The sequence below is a fragment of the Pan troglodytes genome, chromosome 21 (genome assembly GCF_028858775.2).
Source record: "Pan troglodytes isolate AG18354 chromosome 21, NHGRI_mPanTro3-v2.0_pri, whole genome shotgun sequence".
Lineage (NCBI taxonomy): Eukaryota > Metazoa > Chordata > Mammalia > Primates > Hominidae > Pan > Pan troglodytes.
This window is the reverse complement of record NC_072419.2, coordinates 17,127,783-17,150,572: the sequence shown is the minus strand read 5'-3', so window position 1 is coordinate 17,150,572 and position 22,790 is coordinate 17,127,783. Positions and strand designations below refer to the sequence as shown.

General features: G+C 43.4%; 2 protein-coding genes across 4 annotated transcripts in view; one reads left to right on the top strand and one right to left on the bottom strand.

Annotated features, from left to right (window-relative positions):
• The window catches only part of JAG1 (jagged canonical Notch ligand 1), a 38,377-nt gene extending 35,834 nt beyond the window's left edge, over positions 1–2,543 (top strand). The window contains exon 26 of the mRNA XM_001169666.7: positions 274–2,543. Coding sequence (XP_001169666.1) covers positions 274–731 — 458 coding nt within the window. The 3' untranslated portion in view covers positions 732–2,543. The remainder of the gene's footprint in view (positions 1–273) is intronic.
• A 9,633-nt stretch (positions 2,544–12,176) lies between these two features.
• The window catches only part of SLX4IP (SLX4 interacting protein), a 192,495-nt gene continuing 181,881 nt past the window's right edge, over positions 12,177–22,790 (bottom strand). For all 3 annotated transcript variants that reach the window (XM_063802675.1, XM_001169452.7, XM_054674486.2), the window contains 2 exons: positions 18,786–18,886; positions 12,177–17,544 (listed from right to left, as the gene is read on the bottom strand). In XM_063802675.1, coding sequence (XP_063658745.1) covers positions 16,824–17,544; positions 18,786–18,886 — 822 coding nt within the window. In that variant the 3' untranslated portion in view covers positions 12,177–16,823. The remainder of the gene's footprint in view (positions 17,545–18,785; positions 18,887–22,790) is intronic.

Below are 22,790 nucleotides of genomic sequence, written 5' to 3'. Positions count from 1 at the left end.
TCTCCCCATGCGAAGTCAAAGAGCCTGTAGGAGCTGCCGCTCCACCCAGTCTCTCCAGGGATAAGAGTATCAAGGTCTACAGGGGCCTGATCCCAGCATTTGCTTATCAAGTTGTGAAGTGACCACATGCAATGATGAAAAGGGACTTGTCCCTGTGGCCCCCCTCTTAGGGATAAAGGGCAGGAGAACCACTGTTGGTATTCTTTTGTTCCTGCGATGATGCTTTTTTCTTTCTTTCTTGGAGAGTTAATTGGTTTTGTGCCTGCCTTACAGATTTCCTTGTTCCCTTGCTGAGCTCTGTCTTAACTGTGGCTTGGATCTGTTGCTTGGTGACGGCCTTCTACTGGTGCCTGCGGAAGCGGCGGAAGCCGGGCAGCCACACACACTCGGCCTCTGAGGACAACACCACCAACAACGTGCGGGAGCAGCTGAACCAGATCAAAAACCCCATTGAGAAACATGGGGCCAACACGGTCCCCATCAAGGATTACGAGAACAAGAACTCCAAAATGTCTAAAATAAGGACACACAATTCTGAAGTAGAAGAGGACGACACGGACAAACACCAGCAGAAAGCCCGGTTTGCCAAGCAGCCGGCGTACACGCTGGTAGACAGAGAAGAGAAGCCCCCCAACGGCATGCCGACAAAACACCCAAACTGGACAAACAAACAGGACAACAGAGACTTGGAAAGTGCCCAGAGCTTAAACCGAATGGAGTACATTGTATAGCAGACCGCGGGCACTGCCGCCGCTAGGTAGAGTCTGAGGGCTTGTAGTTCTTTAAACTGTCGTGTCATACTCGAGTCTGAGGCTGTTGCTGACTTAGAATCCCTGTGTTAATTTAAGTTTTGACAAGCTGGCTTACACTGGCAATGGTAGTTTCTGTGGTTGGCTGGGAAATCGAGTGCCGCATCTCACAGCTATGCAAAAAGCTAGTCAACAGTACCCTGGTTGTGTGTCCCCTTGCAGCCGACACGGTCTCGGATCAGGCTCCCAGGAGCCTGCCCAGCCCCCTGGTCTTTGAGCTCCCACTTCTGCCAGATGTCCTAATGGTGATGCAGTCTTAGATCATAGTTTTATTTATATTTATTGACTCTTGAGTTGTTTTTGTATATTGGTTTTATGATGACGTACAAGTAGTTCTGTATTTGAAAGTGCCTTTGCAGCTCAGAACCACAGCAACGATCACAAATGACTTTATTATTTATTTTTTTTAATTGTATTTTTGTTGTTGGGGGAGGGGAGACTTTGATGTCAGCAGTTGCTGGTAAAATGAAGAATTTAAAGAAAAAAATGTCAAAAGTAGAACTTTGTATAGTTATGTAAATAATTCTTTTTTATTAATCACTGTGTATATTTGATTTATTAACTTAATAATCAAGAGCCTTAAAACATCATTCCTTTTTATTTATATGTATGTGTTTAGAATTGAAGGTTTTTGATAGCATTGTAAGCGTATGGCTTTATTTTTTTGAACTCTTCTCATTACTTGTTGCCTATAAGCCAAAATTAAGGTGTTTGAAAATAGTTTATTTTAAAACAATAGGATGGGCTTCTGTGCCCAGAATACTGATGGAATTTTTTTGTACGACGTCAGATGTTTAAAACACCTTCTATAGCATCACTTAAAACACGTTTTAAGGACTGACTGAGGCAGTTTGAGGATTAGTTTAGAACAGGTTTTTTTGTTTGTTTGTTTTTTGTCTTTCTGCTTTAGACTTGAAAAGAGACAGGCAGGTGATCTGCTGCAGAGCAGTAAGGGAACAAGTTGAGCTATGACTTAACATAGCCAAAATGTGAGTGGTTGAATATGATTAAAAATATCAAATTAATTGTGTGAACTTGGAAGCACACCAATCTTACTTTGTAAATTCTGATTTCTTTTCACCATTCATACATAATACTGAACCACTTGTAGATTTGATTTTTTTTTAATCTACTGCATTTAGGGAGTATTCTAATAAGCTAGTTGAATACTTGAACCATAAAATGTCCAGTAAGATCACTGTTTAGATTTGCCATAGAGTGCACTGCCTGCCTTAAGTGAGGAAATCAAAGTGCTATTACGAAGTTCAAGATCAAAAAGGCTTACAAAACAGAGTAATCTTGTTGGTTCACCATTGAGACCGTGAAGATACTTTGTATTGTCCTATTAGTGTTATATGAACATAAAAATGCATCTTTGATGTGTTGTTCTTGGCAATAAATTTTGAAAAGTAATATTTATTAAATTTTTTTGTATGAAAACATGGAACAGTGTGGCCTCTTCTGAGCTTACGTAGTTATACCGGCTTTGCCGTGTGCTTCTGCCACCCTGCTGAGTCTGTTCTGGTAATCGGGGTATAATAGGCTCTGCTTGACAGAGGGATGGAGGAAGAACTGAAAGGCTTTTCAACCACAAAACTCATCTGGAGTTCTCAAAGACCTGGGGCTGCTGTGAAGCTGGAACTGCGGGAGCCCCATCTAGGGGAGCCTTGATTCCCTTGTTATTCAACAGCAAGTGTGAATACTGCTTGAATAAACACCACTGGATTAATGGCCTGTAGTGTCGAGGTGAATTGTTTGTGAGCAATCAGGGGAACTGGCCACAGCACTGAAAGGGTTTTAAAGGGTTTGGAATTGGTGTTGGGAAACGAGCAGGGAGATTTAATGTCTGCCTTTTTTTTTTTCCCTGGCTACTTAGATTCATATTAATGTCCTGTTGTAAGGGTGTGGTCTGAAATGACTCTTGTGCACATTTACCCATGGGGTGGTTTCCTCACGGCACAGGAGGTGGTAGTTGCAAGCTTCTGGTGTTCAGGCTCGTCACTCATCACCTTGTTCCCAGGGAATGAGTGTTCTGGCCTCACCGTGCAGCCTTGGAGTGCTGGTGTTCTGGTCTTCTGTGAGGTTCCAGAGTTGGGCTGTCCCCACCTGTCACGGGCAGGAGAACTCTGGTTCTCTCACTTGTGGCTGGTGGAGGCCCTGCCCCCGCATCGTGTGGTGGGGTGTGGGAGAAGCTTTGCCTCTGGCACCTCTGCGGAAGGAATGAGCTGTGGTAACAAGCACATGGACAGCTTCCAGCAGTCGTGCAGAGTCACCAGGAGTTCCCTGCTTCTGGCTAGGAAAGCCAAAGCTCACCCTTCTCAGAGCCATCCCCCAGCACTTCAACATTCAGGCCTGTCCACCCACGTCCGGTTTTCATACAACTGGCACAGCAGACTTTGAATGGAGGAAAAGCTGATGGGGATGTTTTTCTTTGTTCTCGGGGAAACATTTTTTCTTCTAGGCTTGGAGTTGTGCTAAGGAACATCTTAAGAATGAAAGATGAGCTTTAAGTGTCCTGGGCTCCTTGTGCATGAGCAGAGGCCATCGAGGGATTTGGGATTGTGACAACCCTAAGAGGGCCAACACTGTTTTGGCTCATTGGGGAGGTGGCCTGAAGGACCCGGACAGCGAAGAGTTGAGGTTTCCATGACATCTCCCTGCCCTAGCGTAGCTCCGCTTTCTCACCAATGTCTGCCAGTAGACAGCTGGGTTTCCACAAGGTGGGGTCAAAGGGAGGGAGAAATCTAGATCCTACTAGCCAGGAGACAGTCATTTCGCAGCAGTGGAGTCAAACACTATCCTGAAGCAAAACCTTGTTCTGGTGGTTTGTAAACTTGGATTCTGCAGGACCCCAGCATTCCTTGGGTAGCTGCCAGATGCTTTTGTGCCAAGAAAAAAAAAAAAAAAAAAGTTGAATGAGTCTCTGCAATTCTTTATTCCAGGAGGGAAGGGATCTTGGGATTCACGGGTGTTGTCTTAACTCATCTTCTGTCTGGGACACCCCTGGTATTGGGAGGGCATAGATCAGCCTCCTCTGGATGTGGCTCAGTGCCAGGACTTTAATTGTGAAGGGCGGATTCTCCCCTTCCTTCAGGAAGAAGGAAGCAGGCAATGGTGCTCTGGTTATCCTGGGGTTAGGAAAGTTGAGAGGAAGGGACTCAGTGCCTTTACCATTCATTCCCCAGGAACGCCCTGGGCTCTCTTTAAAGGGGCCCTGGAAGAAAAAATTTTCAGTCCAGAAACTTGGCTAACTGGAACTCTAGCATTAGAATATCCCATGAAACTCCAGGAAAGAACACTTAAAGCTGGTGTTTTTTAGGATGGGAAGCTCTGTCCTGAGATTCTATACTTTCATGATGTAGAATTTGAATAGAAAGTGGAGGGGGAGGATGTATCTTAATTGACTAAAAGCCAAAGGAGACTCAGTGGTGATTTGCGAGAGGGTTTACAGTTTGAAGATGCAGATTTCCAGGACTGGTCCATGACCCTATTAGACCAGATGCACCAGAAGTGGAGCCTGGGAATTTGAATTTTTGACAAGCTCGCTCTTCCTCCCCGACTCATGCACTCTAAAAATTGGGAGCAATGCTGCTAAAGTGCTACAGTACCAGCTCTTAACTAATTATAATGTTTTTCTTCCTTGTTAAACTGAATGAAATAGCCTGGAAGCCAGTTTGTTGCTAAATTGCCACCTGACATCATTTTTAAGTAAAATAATTACACTGCCCCTTGAGCAAGTTGTGGTCTAAGTGCTTCATGCCTATTAGCTGATCTGAGGGGTCAGTGAGTCAAAATGAACTTATTCTGTAATATTTCTTAGGTAGCAAGGAGCAAAATGGGCCAGAGCGTGGGTTTCCCACCTTTCCAAATGGCTTACACCTGTCTGCTCCAAAGTGAGCAAATGTGCAGCAAAAAACCAGTTGCCTTTAAAGGAAAAAAAAAGTTCTACAGGCCTTTCGGGCTTTGAAACTTGGGCTGAGCAATGCTCCACCATTTCCGTTTCGACTGTGGGTCTCTTTCTTGCCTCTACTGGGAATGAGAAACAGGAGTTCAGAGGTTCCTGGTCTGGGAAGACATACAAGCACATGGGTTATGGGAAGCCTCCTCCTGCTAATGTGTATTTATACTTTGTAAGCTCTGATTCATCCAAGCATTGGAACAGAAATCTGCTTCCTGAGGTTCTGTTTTTAAATAGATAGTTTGCAAAAACAACAATTATTTTTCTTAACATTTTTTTTCCACCCCACAAGCAGCTAAACATCCCAGCTCAGGGTATGTCAGTCTCCAGCAATGCCAACAAACAGCTTGGTTATCTGAGCTAGAAGGGTGCCCTGAGGCAGTTCTCTACAGTTCTGGCCCCAGAAGTCTTAAAAACAAAGTTTAGAAAACATTAGGGCAATCTTGTTGCATCACTTCAAATCCACGAGGTATTTCGGGGTCTATTAAAAATAACGAATTTCCATTTGCGAACCATTGCCTTCCAATGGCTGTTAAAATAAAACTAAGAGCAGGTTGGGGGGAGTGATGCTTGTAGGGCTGCTGTGGTATCGCTGCCTGGCAGCCGAGGAGCCTAAACCCTGCCCGGCAGCCTCTGAGATCATGTCAAAAGGGTGCGGCTCTCTTGCTTTGGACATATATTCTACCTGTATTACTTGCTCTTGCATGCTGGGCACAACCTTCCTGGCTTAGAGTGTGTTTCTTTCAAGTCCAAGACAGCTTTTACAAGTCTCAAATTATGTATCATTATGCCTGGGTCCAGTATTAACCTGTGATACGCAAGTCAGGAAAATTAACCTGGAGAATAAAGGCTCTTAAATCCAGTAAGAACCTTGAATTGAGGTCTGCCTGCTGCCTTTTCCAACCCACCCGCACTGCAAATATCCACACCAGGGCACCCAAGGGTTGAGTTATCCAGAAAGCAAACGCAGATGCCAGCAACATGAAAGTAACAGCTTTGTTTTAAAGAGAAGCTCTCTTGGCAGGGCTGGTGGTGCTCATCGGTGATCCCGGAGGGAAATACAAGTTTGCAGCTGGCTTCCTAATCACTACTCAGGCAACCAAACAGGTTCGCCCCCTCTGTTCTGCACCTGAAGAGTGAAAAGCTGTTTTAGTTCATCCTTGCTGAGATGTGTGCAGTTGAAATACCTTTATCATAGATGTTACATGTGAAACACCTTTATCACAGGATGTTAATGCAATCAAGGACCTTATCCATCAAAGGATCCAACCCCCACTACTTTCCCAGAAGAGGAAACTGAGGCCCAGAGAGGTTCAAGGACTTGTCTGAGGTTATACAGAGAGTTAGCAATAGCCAGAACTAGAACTCGGGGCTCCTGCTTCCTGGGCTGCTGTGTTTTCTGCCTCTTCTGGGAATTTGCGAGGTTTATGCCGGTGTCCTGCCCTTAGTGTGATTTTAAAAGGTAAAACCTTGGGAGATCAGCACTTCACAAAAATGGAGGCAAAGTCTCAAGGGAGGTCACAGGAAGTGACTGCTAAGACAGTGTCACCAATCTGAACTGGTTCTGCCTAGAAAGTGACATCTGTATAAATCCGGGAGCAATAGGTGTTTTCTGCATCAAAGGAAGATTAAGCCCTGCTCCTTTGTAGGCTGTTCCTTTGTTCTTGGGAAGTTTCCGATTTCCCTTTTAGTTTTTGCTTCATAGAATTAAAATGAGTTGCAGGAAAAGAGGTTCAGAAAGGAAATCAACAGCCTCACTAGGTCTTATTGCTCCCTGTGTGTGTGCACGCATATGCACACACACACATTTTACAGGTGTTTTCAGAACCACACTGCTGCTCACCGAGTCTGAGATGCAGGTGCCAGGGTCCTCGCCAGTGTCAGGTGATTGCAATTATCATTAGGCCTCATCCCATGTTCTCTAACCACTCCCACTCCCCCTGGCAGCTTCCTTCCAGGTTATCACCACAAAAACACCTGAGCATTTAACAGGACTAAAATCCAGATCGCTTGAATGTGATGAAGTTCGCCACGTCCAGTGTGCAGTTGGGCCAGTTCAGACACACCTGAGAGTTCCTGGAACTGCCTGTGGGCAGCTCTGCTTCCTCCACCTGACATCCCCAAAAGGCTACGCCTCCACAACCTGTTTGTCGTGTCAGGGTAGGCCAGAAGTACATTCTATGTAGAAGTTTCCTCTGCACCCAGGCACCCACACTGAGTGACTTGGAAAAACCCCATCCCCAAGACAGAAACATAAACCCTCCAAGTTCAGGACATGAACAATCAGATACCCTCAGGGGCTCTCTCTGGCTTTGCAGTGATGTTACTTTAGAAGAATTTTTAAAGAATTCAAGGCATAAAGCAGAAAGGAAGAGCGCAAACGTGACATGTCCTACAGATTTGCAACAAACTAAGAAAAAAGTGCCTCTAGTAAAGTAAAGGGAATGGGAAGGGGCTGGGAGGGACCACAATCTCTGGCTTTCTCCACCTCCACGCCCTGTCATTTCCGTGCTTCCTGTGAGCTCTCAGTCGGACAGTGTTGGCTGCAGTGCAGTTACAAAAGAGGTCCTGAACATCTCCTGCAGAACATTCAGCCTCCACGTGGGCCTGACCCTTCCTTCACTAGACTGTTACTTTCACCTTCTTGGTGTGCAAAGCCAGGCTGTGTGCTTAGTGGTGAAGAGCATGCATTCTGGAGTGAAACTTCTTTGATTCCAACTGCAGCTCTTCCTTCCAGCTCCTGGTTTGAAATGTTCCACCTGTGTGTTCTAACAACACAGTTTCTGGGCTTTGAGGTTTGCCAGACCCAGATTCTAGGCACTGCCATTTACTAACTTGGGAAAGTTTCCAAAATTCTTTGTGCCTCAGTTTCCTCATCTGTCATGGTGACAATAAATGTGTGCCACTATAGTTAATATTCATGAAAAGGGCTACAGGTAAAGGAAAGAACACTGCTTTCAGTATTTGCTCTAAGCAACCATTAAAAGATTAAGGAATTCAGCTAGATTCCAACTGACAGTCTACTTTCTCACCGTTACACCATTAAACTGGGCCTGTCAGAGAAGAGCTAAGTGCTGTTGGATCTGGTTGTAGGCAGGACTCCACGATGGCTCCCAAAGGTCCCTGGCCCCTGGTTATTCAATCAAACACTAATCCTGGTACTGCTGTGAAGGGATTTTGCAGATGTCATTAAAGTCTCAAATCTGTTAGCCTTCAAATATAGATTATCCAGGTAGGGCTGACCTAATTACAGGAGCTTTTTAAAAGCAGAGAGTTTTCTCTGGCTAGTCACAGAAGGAGAAGTCAAAGAGATTCAAAGCATGAAAGTGATTCAATGCCAAGGTTTCCCCATTAATGAAATGGACAAGGTCATGTGGCAAGGACCCGCGAAATGGCTTGTAGGAAGTCCCCTGCCAGCAGCCAGTGGGACAATGCGGATCTCAGTCCTACAAATGTAAGGAACTGAATTCTGCCAACAAGGGAGCTTGGAAGTGGACCTTTCCCTGGTTGAGCATCCAGATGAGGATGCAGCCTGGCTGGTGCCCTGATTTCAGCCTTTGAGACCCTCAGCAGAGGACCCAGCTAAGTGTCAAAAACTGTGAGATAATAAACTTATGTTGTCTTAAGTCTCTCAATGTATGGTAATTTGTTACACAGGGATAGAAAACTAACATAAGCTTCTTCTAAAAAGGATCGTACCAGCTATGTCACTTGTAGGTGTCGTATTTGGTTGTGACTATACGAATCGTTGTTAGCTTTTTCCCTGATCAATTCAGAGCCGGCTTCCAGTGCAGGAGAAAGAAAAGCTCATTCAAGACAAGAATGAACTATAGGACTGTACGAAACTTGGTGCCTAATTGAAGTCTACAACAGTGCGTGGTCTGTGAGTGTCGACAGCCTGCGAATAATTAGAATAGAACACAGTTTTCTTCTTCGATATCCCTCCAAACCCCTATTTTATAAAATGTGTGCCAAATGAGCTAAGCTCAGATACCTGGCCTTGGAAGACTCCTGGACACTCAAGTCTTGAGATAGTTTTCTCTCCTTATGAAACGAGATACTGTTTGACTTCCATTTTCTGGAGGTTTTCAGTGGGTTGGGCATTTCAGAAATACTTTGTATTCCCACCCCCGGCTTCCTCAGAGGCTTTCCCTAAAAGGAAGTTCCCTCCGTGGCCGTCGTCACTGCACAGTGGCCATTTCTTTGGCACTGAGAAGGGGCTAAATGTGAAGCCAAACTTTCTCTCCCACCATCTCTCTGCTAGGAGTGCCCTTGCATGGAGGGCAAGGCAGGTGGCCTAGGCAGACTTGCATTGCTGGTAGCAGAAAATTAAGGTTTCTCTTAAGTTCAGTGAGCTTTTCTAAAACATTATTAGGACCTGGAATTAGACTTGACAGACATGCAAAACAAGAGCCAAAGTTGTTTCTACAACTGGGGCCCAGAAGAACATGAGATTTGATAAACTGGTACCAGGAAATGCTATCTTCAAGGGAAAACAGGGAAAATTTGCGGTAGAAAATTCACAGATGGATGCAGAGACTCCTTGTCTTTGAGCCTGTGTAAAGATTTTGGTGACATCTAGAAGGTTCTTTCCGGTGAAGATGCTTATTGGCATCAAAACAAGAACCCCAATAGCAACCCAGATCCCTGACACCTCTGGCATAGAAAGCTCTGCTGCCTACAAGTGCCTTCAGATTGATGGGGCATTTTCACAGGACAGCCACCTGAGAATATTCTTTTCTAGATGCCCCAGGCTCTGCCACAGGCAGACGGCCCACATGCTGAGCAGAAGGGCACTGGGACAAGGCTCACTGGGGCAGCATTTTAAGGAGAATATATGAATAGAGCAATGTTGCTGCTTCACAAAGTCCTTCTCTTGTGCTGTGACAGGAAGGTCCCTCTAGGCTCCTCCTACTGGGACACATCCCAAATACCCAGCCCAGTCTCCCATCTCCTGGCTGGAGGCTGCCCTGATTTACCATTCCACCTCTCCCTCTGACAATAGGAATGGATGCGCTGGTATTCATCTTCCCAGGCACCCACCGTGGGTTTGGGAAAGAGCCTTCTGCGTTCTTCTCACCAGTCAAGCATGTGAAGGAGGAACTGAAAAGGCCTTGGGAGCTGCTGGGCCTAGAAAAATTCCCAGTCAATCCATCACCTGCCTCCTCTGGAGCAGGGTCTGTCAGACTCTCCACTGTTCCTGGGGCAGGTGGAGAGAGGGATGTGAAGCAACGAGTGGAAATGAGGTGTGAGTGTGCCTGTGTGTGTGTGTGTCTGTGTGTGTGTGTCTAAGCGCAGAACAGGACTGGTAACAGAAGTGCAGGCGAGAGGGCGTGGGAGACTGGGAACTCATTTATAAAAGCTCTTCTGCCCTAAAGCAAGTCAAACTCCCTGCTGAGGAGTTGCTTTTTCTTCCTCCCTTTTGAGTCTTGTGTGCTGAACTGACCTCTCCCCTGGCAGAGGTCAGCGCTCTGCTCACCCCGCACACACTCAGCCTTCTGGGGTTTGATCGCCTTAGAGCCTGAAGAGGAGAGAATTCTTCAGCATTAATTTCTAAGAGAAAAGCCATAGTAAATCTTGTGAAGAAGCTGGATATTTTTTTAAAGAAATATATATACACGTTATGATAAAAAATCTTTTGGGAACTGTGCAGAAAACAAAAAGCAAACATAAAAACCATACATCATTATATAGCCCCTCCCACAGCCTACTTCACTCCTAAAATAAATCAGGCTGGGTAATGAATGAGGTTTTAAGAAATGCAACTGAACTTAAAATACAAGGTCAGTATCTCATCCTAGGTAATCCTTTGGAGGATGAGAAATTCTCCTGATTTTCCCACAGGGTTATTTCAGATGCACTTTCTGAGCCAAACTATTTTAAAAGCGTTCATTCTTCCACTGCCCTGCCAAATGCTAACTTGAGATTCACACGCACTTTTAGAGAGAGCCTATTAATGATATTAATGATCATGATCAAAGGCAAACCCCAGAGGTTTATGCAAAAATTTCAGACAATTATTTAGGTGCTTTAAAGACCCATCTTCTGAACGAGGGTAACAATTTCTCAATGTTGGCAAACATGATGGGTGCGTTGGGATGTGTAGGTTCTAAAGCAGCAGAACCAATGCAGAGGGGCCTTCAGAAGAAAACAAAACACATCTCTTTGTAAGATTAACATGTATGACTGTTGACTGACACCTTGTCCCCAAAGCCATGCCTACTCATTTACTTGAAAGTAGGTACACTTCTGATTAGCAGAAAGCCCCTCTTCTAAAGAATACTCAGCGAACCCTGTCTCTTTTAACATCCGCTATTTACACGCACACACCACATTTTTAAACAATAGTTCTAACTATGGTGTCTCCTGAGAATCATTATTTGACGAGCTTTAAACATACCAACGCCCAGGCCAAACCTCAGGGATTCTGATTGAACTAGAAGCTATCCAGGTGACCCCAGTAGGTGGCCAGTGTAGAGAACCATTTTCAAACAGATGTAGACATTAATACATGGGAGGGGAATGTTTATCCCGATGCACTAAAAGCTGTGTTTGGCACTTAAAATATTAGAGATAATTTTATTTGACAGATGAAGAAACTGAGGCCTGGGAGGTTACATGACTTGTACCAAAACTTATAAAACCAACTAGTGGCAAAGCAGCAGCCTGGACCCAGGGATTGCAGCTTGCAGCCCCATGCTGTTAGGCAGTCCCCAGATCCCAGGCCCAGCCCCCATGTCCAGGGCAGGGTGTCTTTCCTGTGGGTTAGGCCAGACGGCGGGCCACCATGACCAAAACCCTAGGAAGAAATGAGCTACACCTCATCGACTGCAGTGGTTCTCAGCATTGCACGCACAGCTATTCAAATGTATTATTCCAACCTGACTAAACTGCTTCTGAAAAGTTATGTACAAAACTAGAGAAGCCTGCAGTACTGAAATAAAAGGCAGTGTAGACAGTCAGCCCAGGACTTCATCAGTTCTGAGTAAAGATTAGATTCACTTGGAAAATGGAAATGAATCCACTTGGGGAATGTCAAGATCCTTGGAAAGGAGTCAAAGTGCCATAGTTTAATCTTGCCAAAGAGGTCTATCTTAGCTCTTAGTTGGCAGCAGAATTGGGAACAAGTCCACATTGTAAGGAGCACCCCAAAATCTTAGGGGTCAATTTAATCCAAATGTTTCATGCTGGGTTTTCAATACCTAAATCTTTAAGGCCGATGGTTAAATGGAAAGCTCCTTTGAATATTTTACATAGTATTCAAAACTGCAGAATTATTTCAACAAAGAAAACACAAACACTTCTTACAAATAGAGCATAATTTAAAATAGCTGTCCAGAAAAGGGCATTTTGAATATGTATTTCTTGGGGTTAATTCACTTGTTTTTGAAGAACAGAAGTGATACACATTAATTTTTTAAAACAATTTTACTCCTTATTTATAAAACAGTACATTTCTACTACATATGTTTCATCCCCTAGGCATGCACAACCATTTGAACTATTTAAACAGTTTATAACAAAACAAATGAGAAGATAAGGGAAAAAGAGCTCTCCTGGGGACTTACATAGCTGTTTGGTTTTTCAACTTGATTGAAGAAAGTTATTCGGGGGATCTGTCCAATTCACACCTTCTGTTCCCTGATCAAATACTTTAGGGTCAAACATATGGTTTTACTGATTTTTGCTCAAGCAAAGAATTAACATTTTTGATAAGGAACTGTAATGGCAATTATAAGGTAATATAGTGTATGGTAATATTATGCTGCCAGAGGAAACATTTGACTATGATTAAATTCAAGCCCAGTACTGGGTAGCTCTAGATAATTAAAGATAATTTTATCCATTCAAGTCCCCTCTGTTAAGCTGCACATTGACACATATTTGTTCCCTGTCTTGTTAAATAAATATAGAAAGCAAATTAGAGTGAGTCCTGCAGATTTCTGAGAATTTAATTATACCCTTAAATTGCAATACCAATGATATATACGGTTAGATTTCTGTACTGAGTAATTACCTGAATTAACTTCATTTTACAACGCTTAATTTATTTTGTACTAAGGAAGGCTTTTAACTATTTAAGATAAACCAACCTAATTTTGATTTTTTACTTGCTTCAACGTGTTTCAGTTCATTAATATTTCAATAATAAGGAATGAATTCTCTTGTCTTGACAAACCAAGCATGGAAATTTCCTCATAAGAGAAAAGAAGAAATTAAAATGATTTCCATATTCAAGTCACAGCACGCTGAAAAGAGAATTTTGAGTTCTTAGGAAAGGCATCTGTTACCTCCAAAGGAAGGCCACTCATTACAGTTTTGTGTAATATTACAGTAGGGTCTGCCAAGAAGGAATTCAAGGAAATTGGGAATGACGACACTGTGATCCCAGGCCACTCTCTTGAGCAGAGGTTTCCTTCCCTTATGTGTTCTGCCCTCGCCAAGCTCTTTCTGAAATCAAAGGCCACTGACATGCATAACAAACCATGCTAAAATCCAAACATGACAACAACAGCAAACAATTACACTGTGATCCCATTGTGGTCCCCAAGATAAATCTTGAGATACTTCAGAGAGAAGGTATATTCTTCATAAATCAAAATACAGAGGGTTTTCATGATTCTTGCTTTTTAAAAAATGAAATACACTTCTATAGTATTAAAATAAGTGAACAAAAGAACTACAGCACTTACTCCCCTACCCCCAAATGTTTGCTTCTTTGCATTTCACAATTCATATGCATATCTGGACGACAGTTAACCTCCAGTAGCAAAGATAAGAAAATGTGAAAGAAAAATCATACAGATTGTTCCCAGACCTTTCTTGTTTATGGACATTAAAATAACCTCAACACTAATCTATTAAGATGCCATCTGAAAGCACATGGAAGTGGCTTAGAATCTATGCCACTGAGAAAGTTAGGAAATTCAAAGTTACAACATTAATCAAATCATATCAATGACTTCTCCAAGCATTGGAGTCACAGGGACTTGAATATAATTTGGGGTACTACGCAAGTGGTTGAAGAACTTGTTCTTTTTGACTAAGAATACTGACACGGTTTCAGACTTTCAGATGCCAAATTATTAAGATCATTAAGAATGTCAAAACAGGCCAGGTGCGGTGGCTGTCACCTGTAATCCCAGCACTTTGGGAGGCCGAGGCGGGCGGATCATGAGGTCAGGAGATCGAGACCACCCTGGCCAACATGGTGAAAACCCGTTTCTGGTAAAAAAAAAAAAAAAAAAAAAAAAAATACAAAAAATTAGCCGGGCGTGGTGGCGAGCGTCTGTAGTCCCAGCTACTCAGGAGGTTGAGACAGGAGAATGACGTGAACCCGGGAGGTGGAGCTTGCAGTGAGCCAAGATCGCGCCACTGCACTCCAGCCTGGGCAACAGAGCGAGACTCTGTCTCAAAAAAAAAAAAAAGAATGTCAAAACACATACCATTCCCAACAGTGAGAACTCTTCATATCTTACCTAATAAGCAACAACAACAAAAAACCCCTGGCATCCATTTACCCCTTTGTACTTCCAAATATCCAAAGAATCATGCAACCACTCAAATAACAAGAGAGCCAGGGGTGTTTCAGCCATGTGCAAGAAAAATGCTTAAAGGCAAAATTCCTCAAACACATGTCACAGTGTGGGAACTGAGAGCCATTCCCTCCGTAAATCCTGTTAAAATCCCTTTTACATGAAGGGATGTGAGGGCTGTGAGGAAAACTACATCTATCTACAACCAAAGGTGCTATTTTTTCTCTTAGATCACAGTAATTGTTATATCCCCAACTATAACAAACTCTAAAGCCAAGACTTTTCCTGACAGAGAATCATTCTAAGTACAAGTACTAGCCTTAACCACCAACCTCAGGTTAGCTAATGAAATAAAAATTTCTCAATACCAGAGTGATACTTCAGAGAAAGATTAGAAGAAAACAAAAACAACAAAAAACCAACAGAACAAACAAATAAAAACTTCTCAATAGAAATATTCTCTGGTGGCTCCAGCTCAAATATCTCCCCCCTAGTTCTGGAGCAGGCAGAGGCTATTGTTCTAGTACAGCTGTCTTTTTAATTCCAGACTCTTCCAGAGAGCTGCTTCTTGGTCTATCCCCTGGGTTACTTATTACCTGTGCCCTCCCTATATCTAAATCATTCTAATTGCTTCTGTTTAAGAAGATTCAATGACACACTGTGGCCCTGTGTTCAATAAAGAGCACACCTAAAATACTGTTTGCTCTAAGAGAGGGGCCTACAGTGGGCCATGGAAATGCACATTCTACCAGGTACTCGGTTTCCACTCTGTGCAGCCCACCCCTATTGTATAAGCAGAGTCAGCTCCACTGAAGTTAGTATTCTGTTGGGCTCCCTCTTCTCCTATAGAATCCCTTGACTGGGTTCCGCTGGGAGCAGGAAAAAAGCCAAGAGGGAAGAGGACAGGACACCAGTAGGCAGGGCTGTTTCAAGTGGGGGTGGTGAGGCTGGGATCATGGGACAGGAACAGGTTTCTAGGCAGGGTTTGGAACATTAAAGTAACAGTATCTACCACCACAGTCAGGCTTGGTGACCAAGATGGAATTTCATGACCCAAAATGGTGCCATGAAATATAGCTGCTGCTTCATGAGTCTTACTGGTCTTAACAAGTGGAGACAGGAGATACGGGAAAGGATAGAACGGGATGGAATAAACCACTAATCCATCTCAAGCATGAACCTACACTATGCCTGTTTCTGTACTCTTGTCATTGTTTTGGGCTTTTCTGGGTGATTTTTCTGCTAACTTCAACACTTTAGGGAATATACTTGGTTTTCCTTATTACTTAGGGGAGGTGCCATTTCAAAGGACCACCCCATGTTGAACAGAAAAAAAAAAGATGTATTGAATGAATGGACCTTGAATATTGTTTCTTTCCTATTTTAGAGTGAAATTCGGTTATTGGAAATTTTTAGCGGGTGTCCATCCAAAATAAGTCATTGCTATAATTCATTATGTGACATTTCAGCAAGCCCAATGGAGACAGTGGGTGACATTGTAAAGGGAAGGCTCCCATCTTGAAATTTGAACTGCCTGCGAAGCCTTCCAACTGGGAAACTGGAACCTGGTCACTGAGTTCCTGTTAGGTTATAGTCTGTCTCAAACCAAAATCCTGGAGGTGGGTGCAAGAGCAGGGACTGTGACATGCTTGAGCTACAGGCAACAACGAGCCTCTCTGATGTCTTCTCCTAAGGTTGGGCAGAATTGCCCATCGACTTCAACAATTATAAGGGAAAGTAACACCTTCATGGGTGCCATGGCTGCCATACTGTAGAACCCGGAAGAGAGTGACCCATACACCAAACCCAAGTGTTTTACAAGTTTGAGGGAGTCCGAGGGGATGCATGTGCACATCTGGCCCCAACTGGTGAGCTGGAGGCCATGGCAGCCAGGCTGGAGGAAGCACTGGGGAGTGTTCTATTAGTCCAGTGGTTCTCAAACTCGAACATGTTTCAGAATCACCCAAAGGCAGTTACTCAGCATGGGGCAGGGCCCAATAACCACATTTCTAGCACATTTCCAGACAACGAAGCTGGTCCCAGGACCACACGCTAAGAACCACTAGCTTGTTCTTTCACTGCCCTCCTACTCAGGCTGAGGAGCAGGGGGATGGATTGTACCCCTGGAGCTGAATGGCAGCACGGCAGCACTGTCTTTGCATGGTCCATTGTGTTGTCTGCACAGTGATGTGCCAAGAAGGGGCTCATGATCAGTTTCTTCATGCAGTCCTTGCACAGTCTCCTCCCTGACAAGGTGGATGGCTCTTTGTCATTACTAATTCTCTGAAGACAGTCATAAAATACAATGATAAAGAAGCAACGCTGTTAGAACAAGCATATAGCCTCCCGGTTTGAAATGCTTTGAAAACAAACCATAGCCATAACACAGATAACACACTTCCTATTTAAATTGGTCATTCTAATTAATTCCTTTAAAATCCCGGCATCTATATTCGCAGCTCTCTTGTCACAGGTTTGGCCACTATGTCCTCAACTCCAACGGTGCAATCCTCTTCGGTGTTAATGGCCTCTTTCGTATTTCTTTCTTTTCTTGGTTGGGCTGTTCTGAATTGTAGATAATCTTTCAGTGTTTGTGGCTAAGCCGGTTTGCTGTGCCTGCCCTGGGTTATTTTTCATAAGATATCTGGAGGAGAGACTTTCCAAAACATGCAACTCTTCCTTAGACGTGGTTTTTGCCAAATCTTGTTTCAAAAGTAATCCTGGATCTGACAACTCTGAAGCTGGCAAAACCCTGACAGCTTTGCTTTTTTCCACTATTATTTCTCTCGGGACTAATCGATCACTTCCAAGAGAAACTCTCCTGTGGTGGTCGAAGTCTTCCGCAGAGCTGCGGTTCCTGCGTTTCTGTTGGGTTTTGGCCACTCGTGGACTTTGTTTTGGACATGGTGATGCTGACTCACAGCTACAGACGGGGCTCCTGCTTAGAAGCCCTGTCTTTAACCGCTCCCCAGGATGAGGTTTTTGCTGGCCACTAGTGTCTTCTGGCTGGGTCTGATTAACTTTTTCCAGCTTTTGAACAGGAAGCCCCCAGTGGCTCTCAGCTGCCTTTATGTAATCCTTTGCTTGTCCCATGGATTCTGATGGGGGACTGGAGGAAGCCTGACCATCATTCCTCCTCCTTGCTATCTCTGCAATCACTGAGTCACTAGATGTTTCCACAGTGTCTCTTCTGGTCTGCGATTTGCTCGTGACACTGCTTTTTGTTTCAGTTCTTTTCACGCTGAAACAAACAAAAATGATTTTATGGTTTGTAAAGCTGTCACTGCACTGTTTCCTCCAGATTCCCTCTACCACAGTTCCTACACCTGAAAAAGGAGGCAGGCACTACCTGCCTTCTCACTTCCCCAGCAAATCTGGAAACACTCCCCACCACAGGTGTATGTTTCAATGCAGATTGAATCAAGCAAAAACCTTCACATATTCCATTATACATGATACTGCTTATCAATCATTGGGTTAAAAATGGATTTATGATGGCGTTCACATTTTAACTAAGGCAAATAGGTATTCATTTCCAATGTTAAGGGTCAGTACTGCCTATATACTGATTTTTTTTTCCAGGAGTAGACTCAGGTTCTGTGTACACAAATGTACACATACACACAATTTCTACTTGTGAGTAAAGAAAAATCTTCTGGAATTTCTCTCAGGCTATTTCAAGATGTTACCCAAATACAACCACCATTTAGCTGGTATCAGGTTTGTTGATCAAACTTGATCAACAAATGGGAGTAGGACTTAGTTAATATAATTTGAAATGTCCTGGAAGAAATTTCAGATAGTCAGCATGAAAGGCAATAAAATACAATCGTGGAAGACAAAAGAGTGTCGATATAGCTGTATATAAGCCCCTTGCTCCTTACAGCATGCACAACAGACAATGTAACTTCACTCTGATGATAAAGTGAACTTTGAGGGGCAGGATAGAAGCTGCACAGGGAGAATTAGAGACTAAAGATATTAACTTCAGCATATATTTATAGGTTTGTGAATGGCAAGAAATTTCCTCAACCACCAAAACACTGAAAGCTGAAATATTTAGTTCAGCTAGCTTCAGTGTGAAAACAAATACATGTAATATTCATGTTCTTACTGTTGTCACCAGGAGCATGAGGATTATCATAATTATATTAAAGTCAGAACAAGGATCTTAGGAAAGGAATGTATTTTTTTAGATCTGTCTGTAGTCCCTCCGAAAGTGGTATGAAACACACCACCAACAGGTGCTTTTCATCTTCAAAGAACGTGTCATTAATTACTCCTTGCAACACACCTGTGAAGCAAGGATTCTATCCCTATTGTCCAGAAAGCAAGAGAGTCAGGAGGGAGGGGAGAGTAAGTACGTGACGGAGGGGAGTTTGTGCTTCAGTTCCAGGCACTCTGTTTAATTCTGGACTTCATGTTATCTATCCATACATAGAGACAGGCAAAAATGAGAAAAAGGAAACACATTGCACCTACATTTCTTTCAGAGCATTTCTCCGGAGCTTTGCACTGGGAGGAAGTGAACTCTCTGCACACTCAGCAAAGTAATCAGACACTCCATGGAGAACTCTTTCTGTCTACTCCAAAAGATAACAAAGGTTCAACCAGAAATCTATTAGCTGAACATGAGAGAAAACAGTTACACTCTGAATGCCCCAATGAACACATTTATTTTTGTAAAGACTGAATGAAACTGCTCAGTGGTAAGCTATTTTAACCTTTTTTACCTAGGACTTTATGGTTAATTGTAACTTCTTTTGGACTCCCAGTCCACATTTCATACATTAATATGCGTCATAAACATACAAAACTGTAAGGCAAATAATGTTGATTCCAAACTATCTGGGAACTCTTGGCCAATATCTGGTATCTGTGAGGCTCAGGCTGTGACAAAAGCCCCAGAATCCTACTGTGTGGGGCAATGTGCCTGTGAGCTCTGTTCTTCTAGCAAGACCTGGTGACACAGTGGTCTACACCCTTATCACCCTAAGAATTCCCCATATTTTCTCTATTTGCAAAAATAAAGAATATTTTGTGGCTGGGCGCAGTGGCTCACGCCTGTAATCCCAGCACTTTGGGAGGCCGAGGCAGCCGGATCACGAGGTCAGGAGATCGAGACCATCCTGGCTAACACGGTGAAACCCCGTCTCTACTAAAAATACAAAAAAAAAATTAGCCGGACGTGGTGGCAGATGCCTGTAGTCCCAGCTACTTGGGAGGTTGAGGCAGGAGAATGGCGTGAACCCGGGAGGCGGAGCTTGCAGTGAGCCGAGATGGCACCAGTGCACTCCAGCCTGGGCAACAGAGCGAGACTCTGTCTCAAAAAAAAAGAATATTTTGTCACACCCAAGACCATAGCAACAGTCAAATCTTTTAATATTGGTATTTTGAAAACTGTAGTTTGTGATTCTTGGCTACTAAAAAATTCGGGACTTTTTTCCTTATACTAACCACCACTCTGGTTTTATATAATTCATAGATTATCTGCCTATCTAGCCTTTTGTGTTCCCATGGAAGCATCATAAGGAAGTAATTATAAAATGTAAAAGCCTACCTACCTTGCCAACATTAACCCATTTCATGCTTTTGGAATCTCTTCTCCTTTTGGTTATCAAGTAGATAATCCATACAAGGTGTTAACTCCTCACATTTTCTGAGAAACTAAGTATTCTTCTCCATCAAATTCCAATAAAATGTTGCTACCACCAGAAACAGCTTTAGTAAGTTGTCAGTAGGTCCTTGCTTTAGACCTACACTGGAATTAGCAGTGACAGCCCCAGAGTACCTGGTGGGTGGCAGCCATGAGTACCGTGCCTAGTTATCCTACAAGCCGAGGGAATGTGCTTTGCCTAATCACTGCCCTGCACCACTGAGGATGGGCTCTTCACACTCTTCAATTGTGCCTATCCATCTCAGACCTGGGCCAGTGTCACTCAAAGTCATATCTGGTTATAACTCAAGTGAGTTTTAAGCTAGTGAACAGAATATTCTAGGTTTTATTGGATTTTATTGGATTATAGTCCCTTTTTTTTTTGTTTTCTAAGACTTACTAGTTGGCCAAAATGAGTGACAGCTTAAAATTCAGATGAGAGAGAGAAAGAGAGAGAGAGAGCGAGAGGAATCGAGATTTATGTGTGAAACACTTCTAAACATGCCCTATAAGTACAGTAGATTCTCCCCTCACAGCCACACCCTGTAAGTGCTGTATTTTCAGAGCTGAACAATTAACATAAGGAGCATGAGTCAGGCTTTGAACAACTCTGTGGGAACCAGAAAGCCTTTTGCTATTAGGAATGATGTAAATTCCCCAAGGCTGGAAGAAATCCACAATGGAAGGCAGACAGGGTCATAAATAACAACAATGAATACTGCATATGCCACATAAAGTATGATGCTGCGATAGTGACACTCTTTCAAATCTCGTATTAAATTCAATCACTGCCTTTATTTATTTTAAAAATTCAGTTTAAAGAGCACTATGCATTTCCTACGGGAACTTCAAAAACTCCTTTAAGAAGCAGAGCAGTCGGCTCTCATCCCAAATTCCTCTGACAACAATGGGGGAAAATGTCCTTGGAAGAAAAAGGACAACAGAAAAGGTGACAGAGTGACAGGAGGAAATGTCCTGTTCAAAAAGTGTAAAATCTGTGACTTAGTTTTCAAAAAAAAAAGAAAAAAAGAAAGAGAAAGGCAAGGCGGGGTCTCCTGCTTACAAATTAAAACCACATTTGGCAATTTGTTGAAGGAGGCATATTTACATTTGTATGAAGACTGGGTGGGCAGGAAAAAAAAGATTAGACTCCTTCTTCAGCCCCTGAGCTGTCAGGTCTCATTAGAAATCTCTTACTCTAACATTTCTAGGGTCAATTAACTCCGCTTTGTCTCTAAATCAGAGCCTCTGGTGCTGCTCCCCTCCCCCGCCCCCCCAACCCCCAAGCCCCCAAACAAGTATTCCTTAGGAAGCAGCTATCACCTGGGAACAGGATTTCCTAAAGGGAGTCGTCCTGATTACTAAAGGCTTCTCACATCTGGCATCAAAATGCAATCTGAGGCTTATCCGGAGGTACAACGCCAAGGTGCAGATATATAATGTGTGCTAAGAGGGTTGCAAGTGCCTTCTGGGCTTACGGGACAACCCTACTACTTTTCAGATTCTGCCATGAATAATGATCCCATCATGTCTTGTAAAGAATGAAGATAAACCCAACATATTCAAAGAGGCTACCAAAGAGCTGGCCATCCAAAGTCCAGAATGGGACATTCTGAGTCCATGGAGACTCAGGTATTAAAAAATTAGATTAACCAACAGGATCTTCCAGGGCCTTCATAAATGATTCCTTACGACCTGGAAGGTAGCTCTTACACTTGGGCCAAGGAATAAAATTCTACAAATATCATTCCTTGGTATACTCCATTTCCAGCCATCTGCCTCATGCCCACCCTACCTCCTATTTTGTTTTACTTTTTGGTTATACTTTGAAGATTTTTGATTCAAAAGTTTCTCTCTATAAAGAATGTCAGTACACAGTTCTAGGGCAAAACCAAACAGACATAGGGCAAAGCCCTGGCCTCTAGGGAGATACCCTCCCTCAGCAACCTAAGCAGCCTAGGCAGGCCACAAGGCAAGGGATCAGGACTTTTCTCGATCTTTGGGGGTACTCTGGAGACCAGTACCCCAAGGATGAAGACAGTCAATGCACATGTCCCAGTACAGAACCAAGGGGAAGGCTGAACAGATGAATGTTTGAGTATGACAATGGGTGATATTACCCTATTCCTGTATGGGCTGACCTGGGAAACACATTTTAAATTCCAGGATAGAAAGGACTGCAAAGAGAGTCCCCACCAGGATGAGCTAGGTGCCTAAGATATCCTTCTTGCCTCTAATCAGAGAACAGGCTGATTTGAGATGCAGTTAGAAATACTGGGCCAGGCGCAGTGGTTCATGCTTGTAATCCCAGCACTTTGGGAGGCCAAAGTAGGAGGATAGCTTGAGCTCAGGAGTTCGAGACCAGCCTAGGCAACATAGTAAGACCTCATCTCTACAAAAAATTAGCCAGGCGTGGTGGTGTGCACTTATAGCCCCAGCTACTCAGCAGGCTGAGGTGGGAGGATCACTTGAGCCCAGGAGGTCAAGGCCGCAGTAAGCCATGATTGTGCCACTGCATTCCAGCCTAGGTGACAGAGTAACGCTTTGAAAAAAAAAAAAAAGAAAGAAAAAAGAAGGAAAGAAAGAAAGAAAAATAAATACTGGGCAATGTTTAAGTCCCAAAGGCACATTGAAACTGTGGATAAACCAAGGAGTCACCCCACAGTAACTTACTAAAAACTGGTTTTGAACAGAACACTGTTGGATTAATGGGAGACAGGGAGAGAAGTTGGCCTAAAACGGCAGAGAAAACACCTGCTCTTGAGCTTCCAACCTCCTCACGAAGTCTGTAAAGCACAGGAGGGGCTCCCGCAGGCCAGTGGGAAGACTGG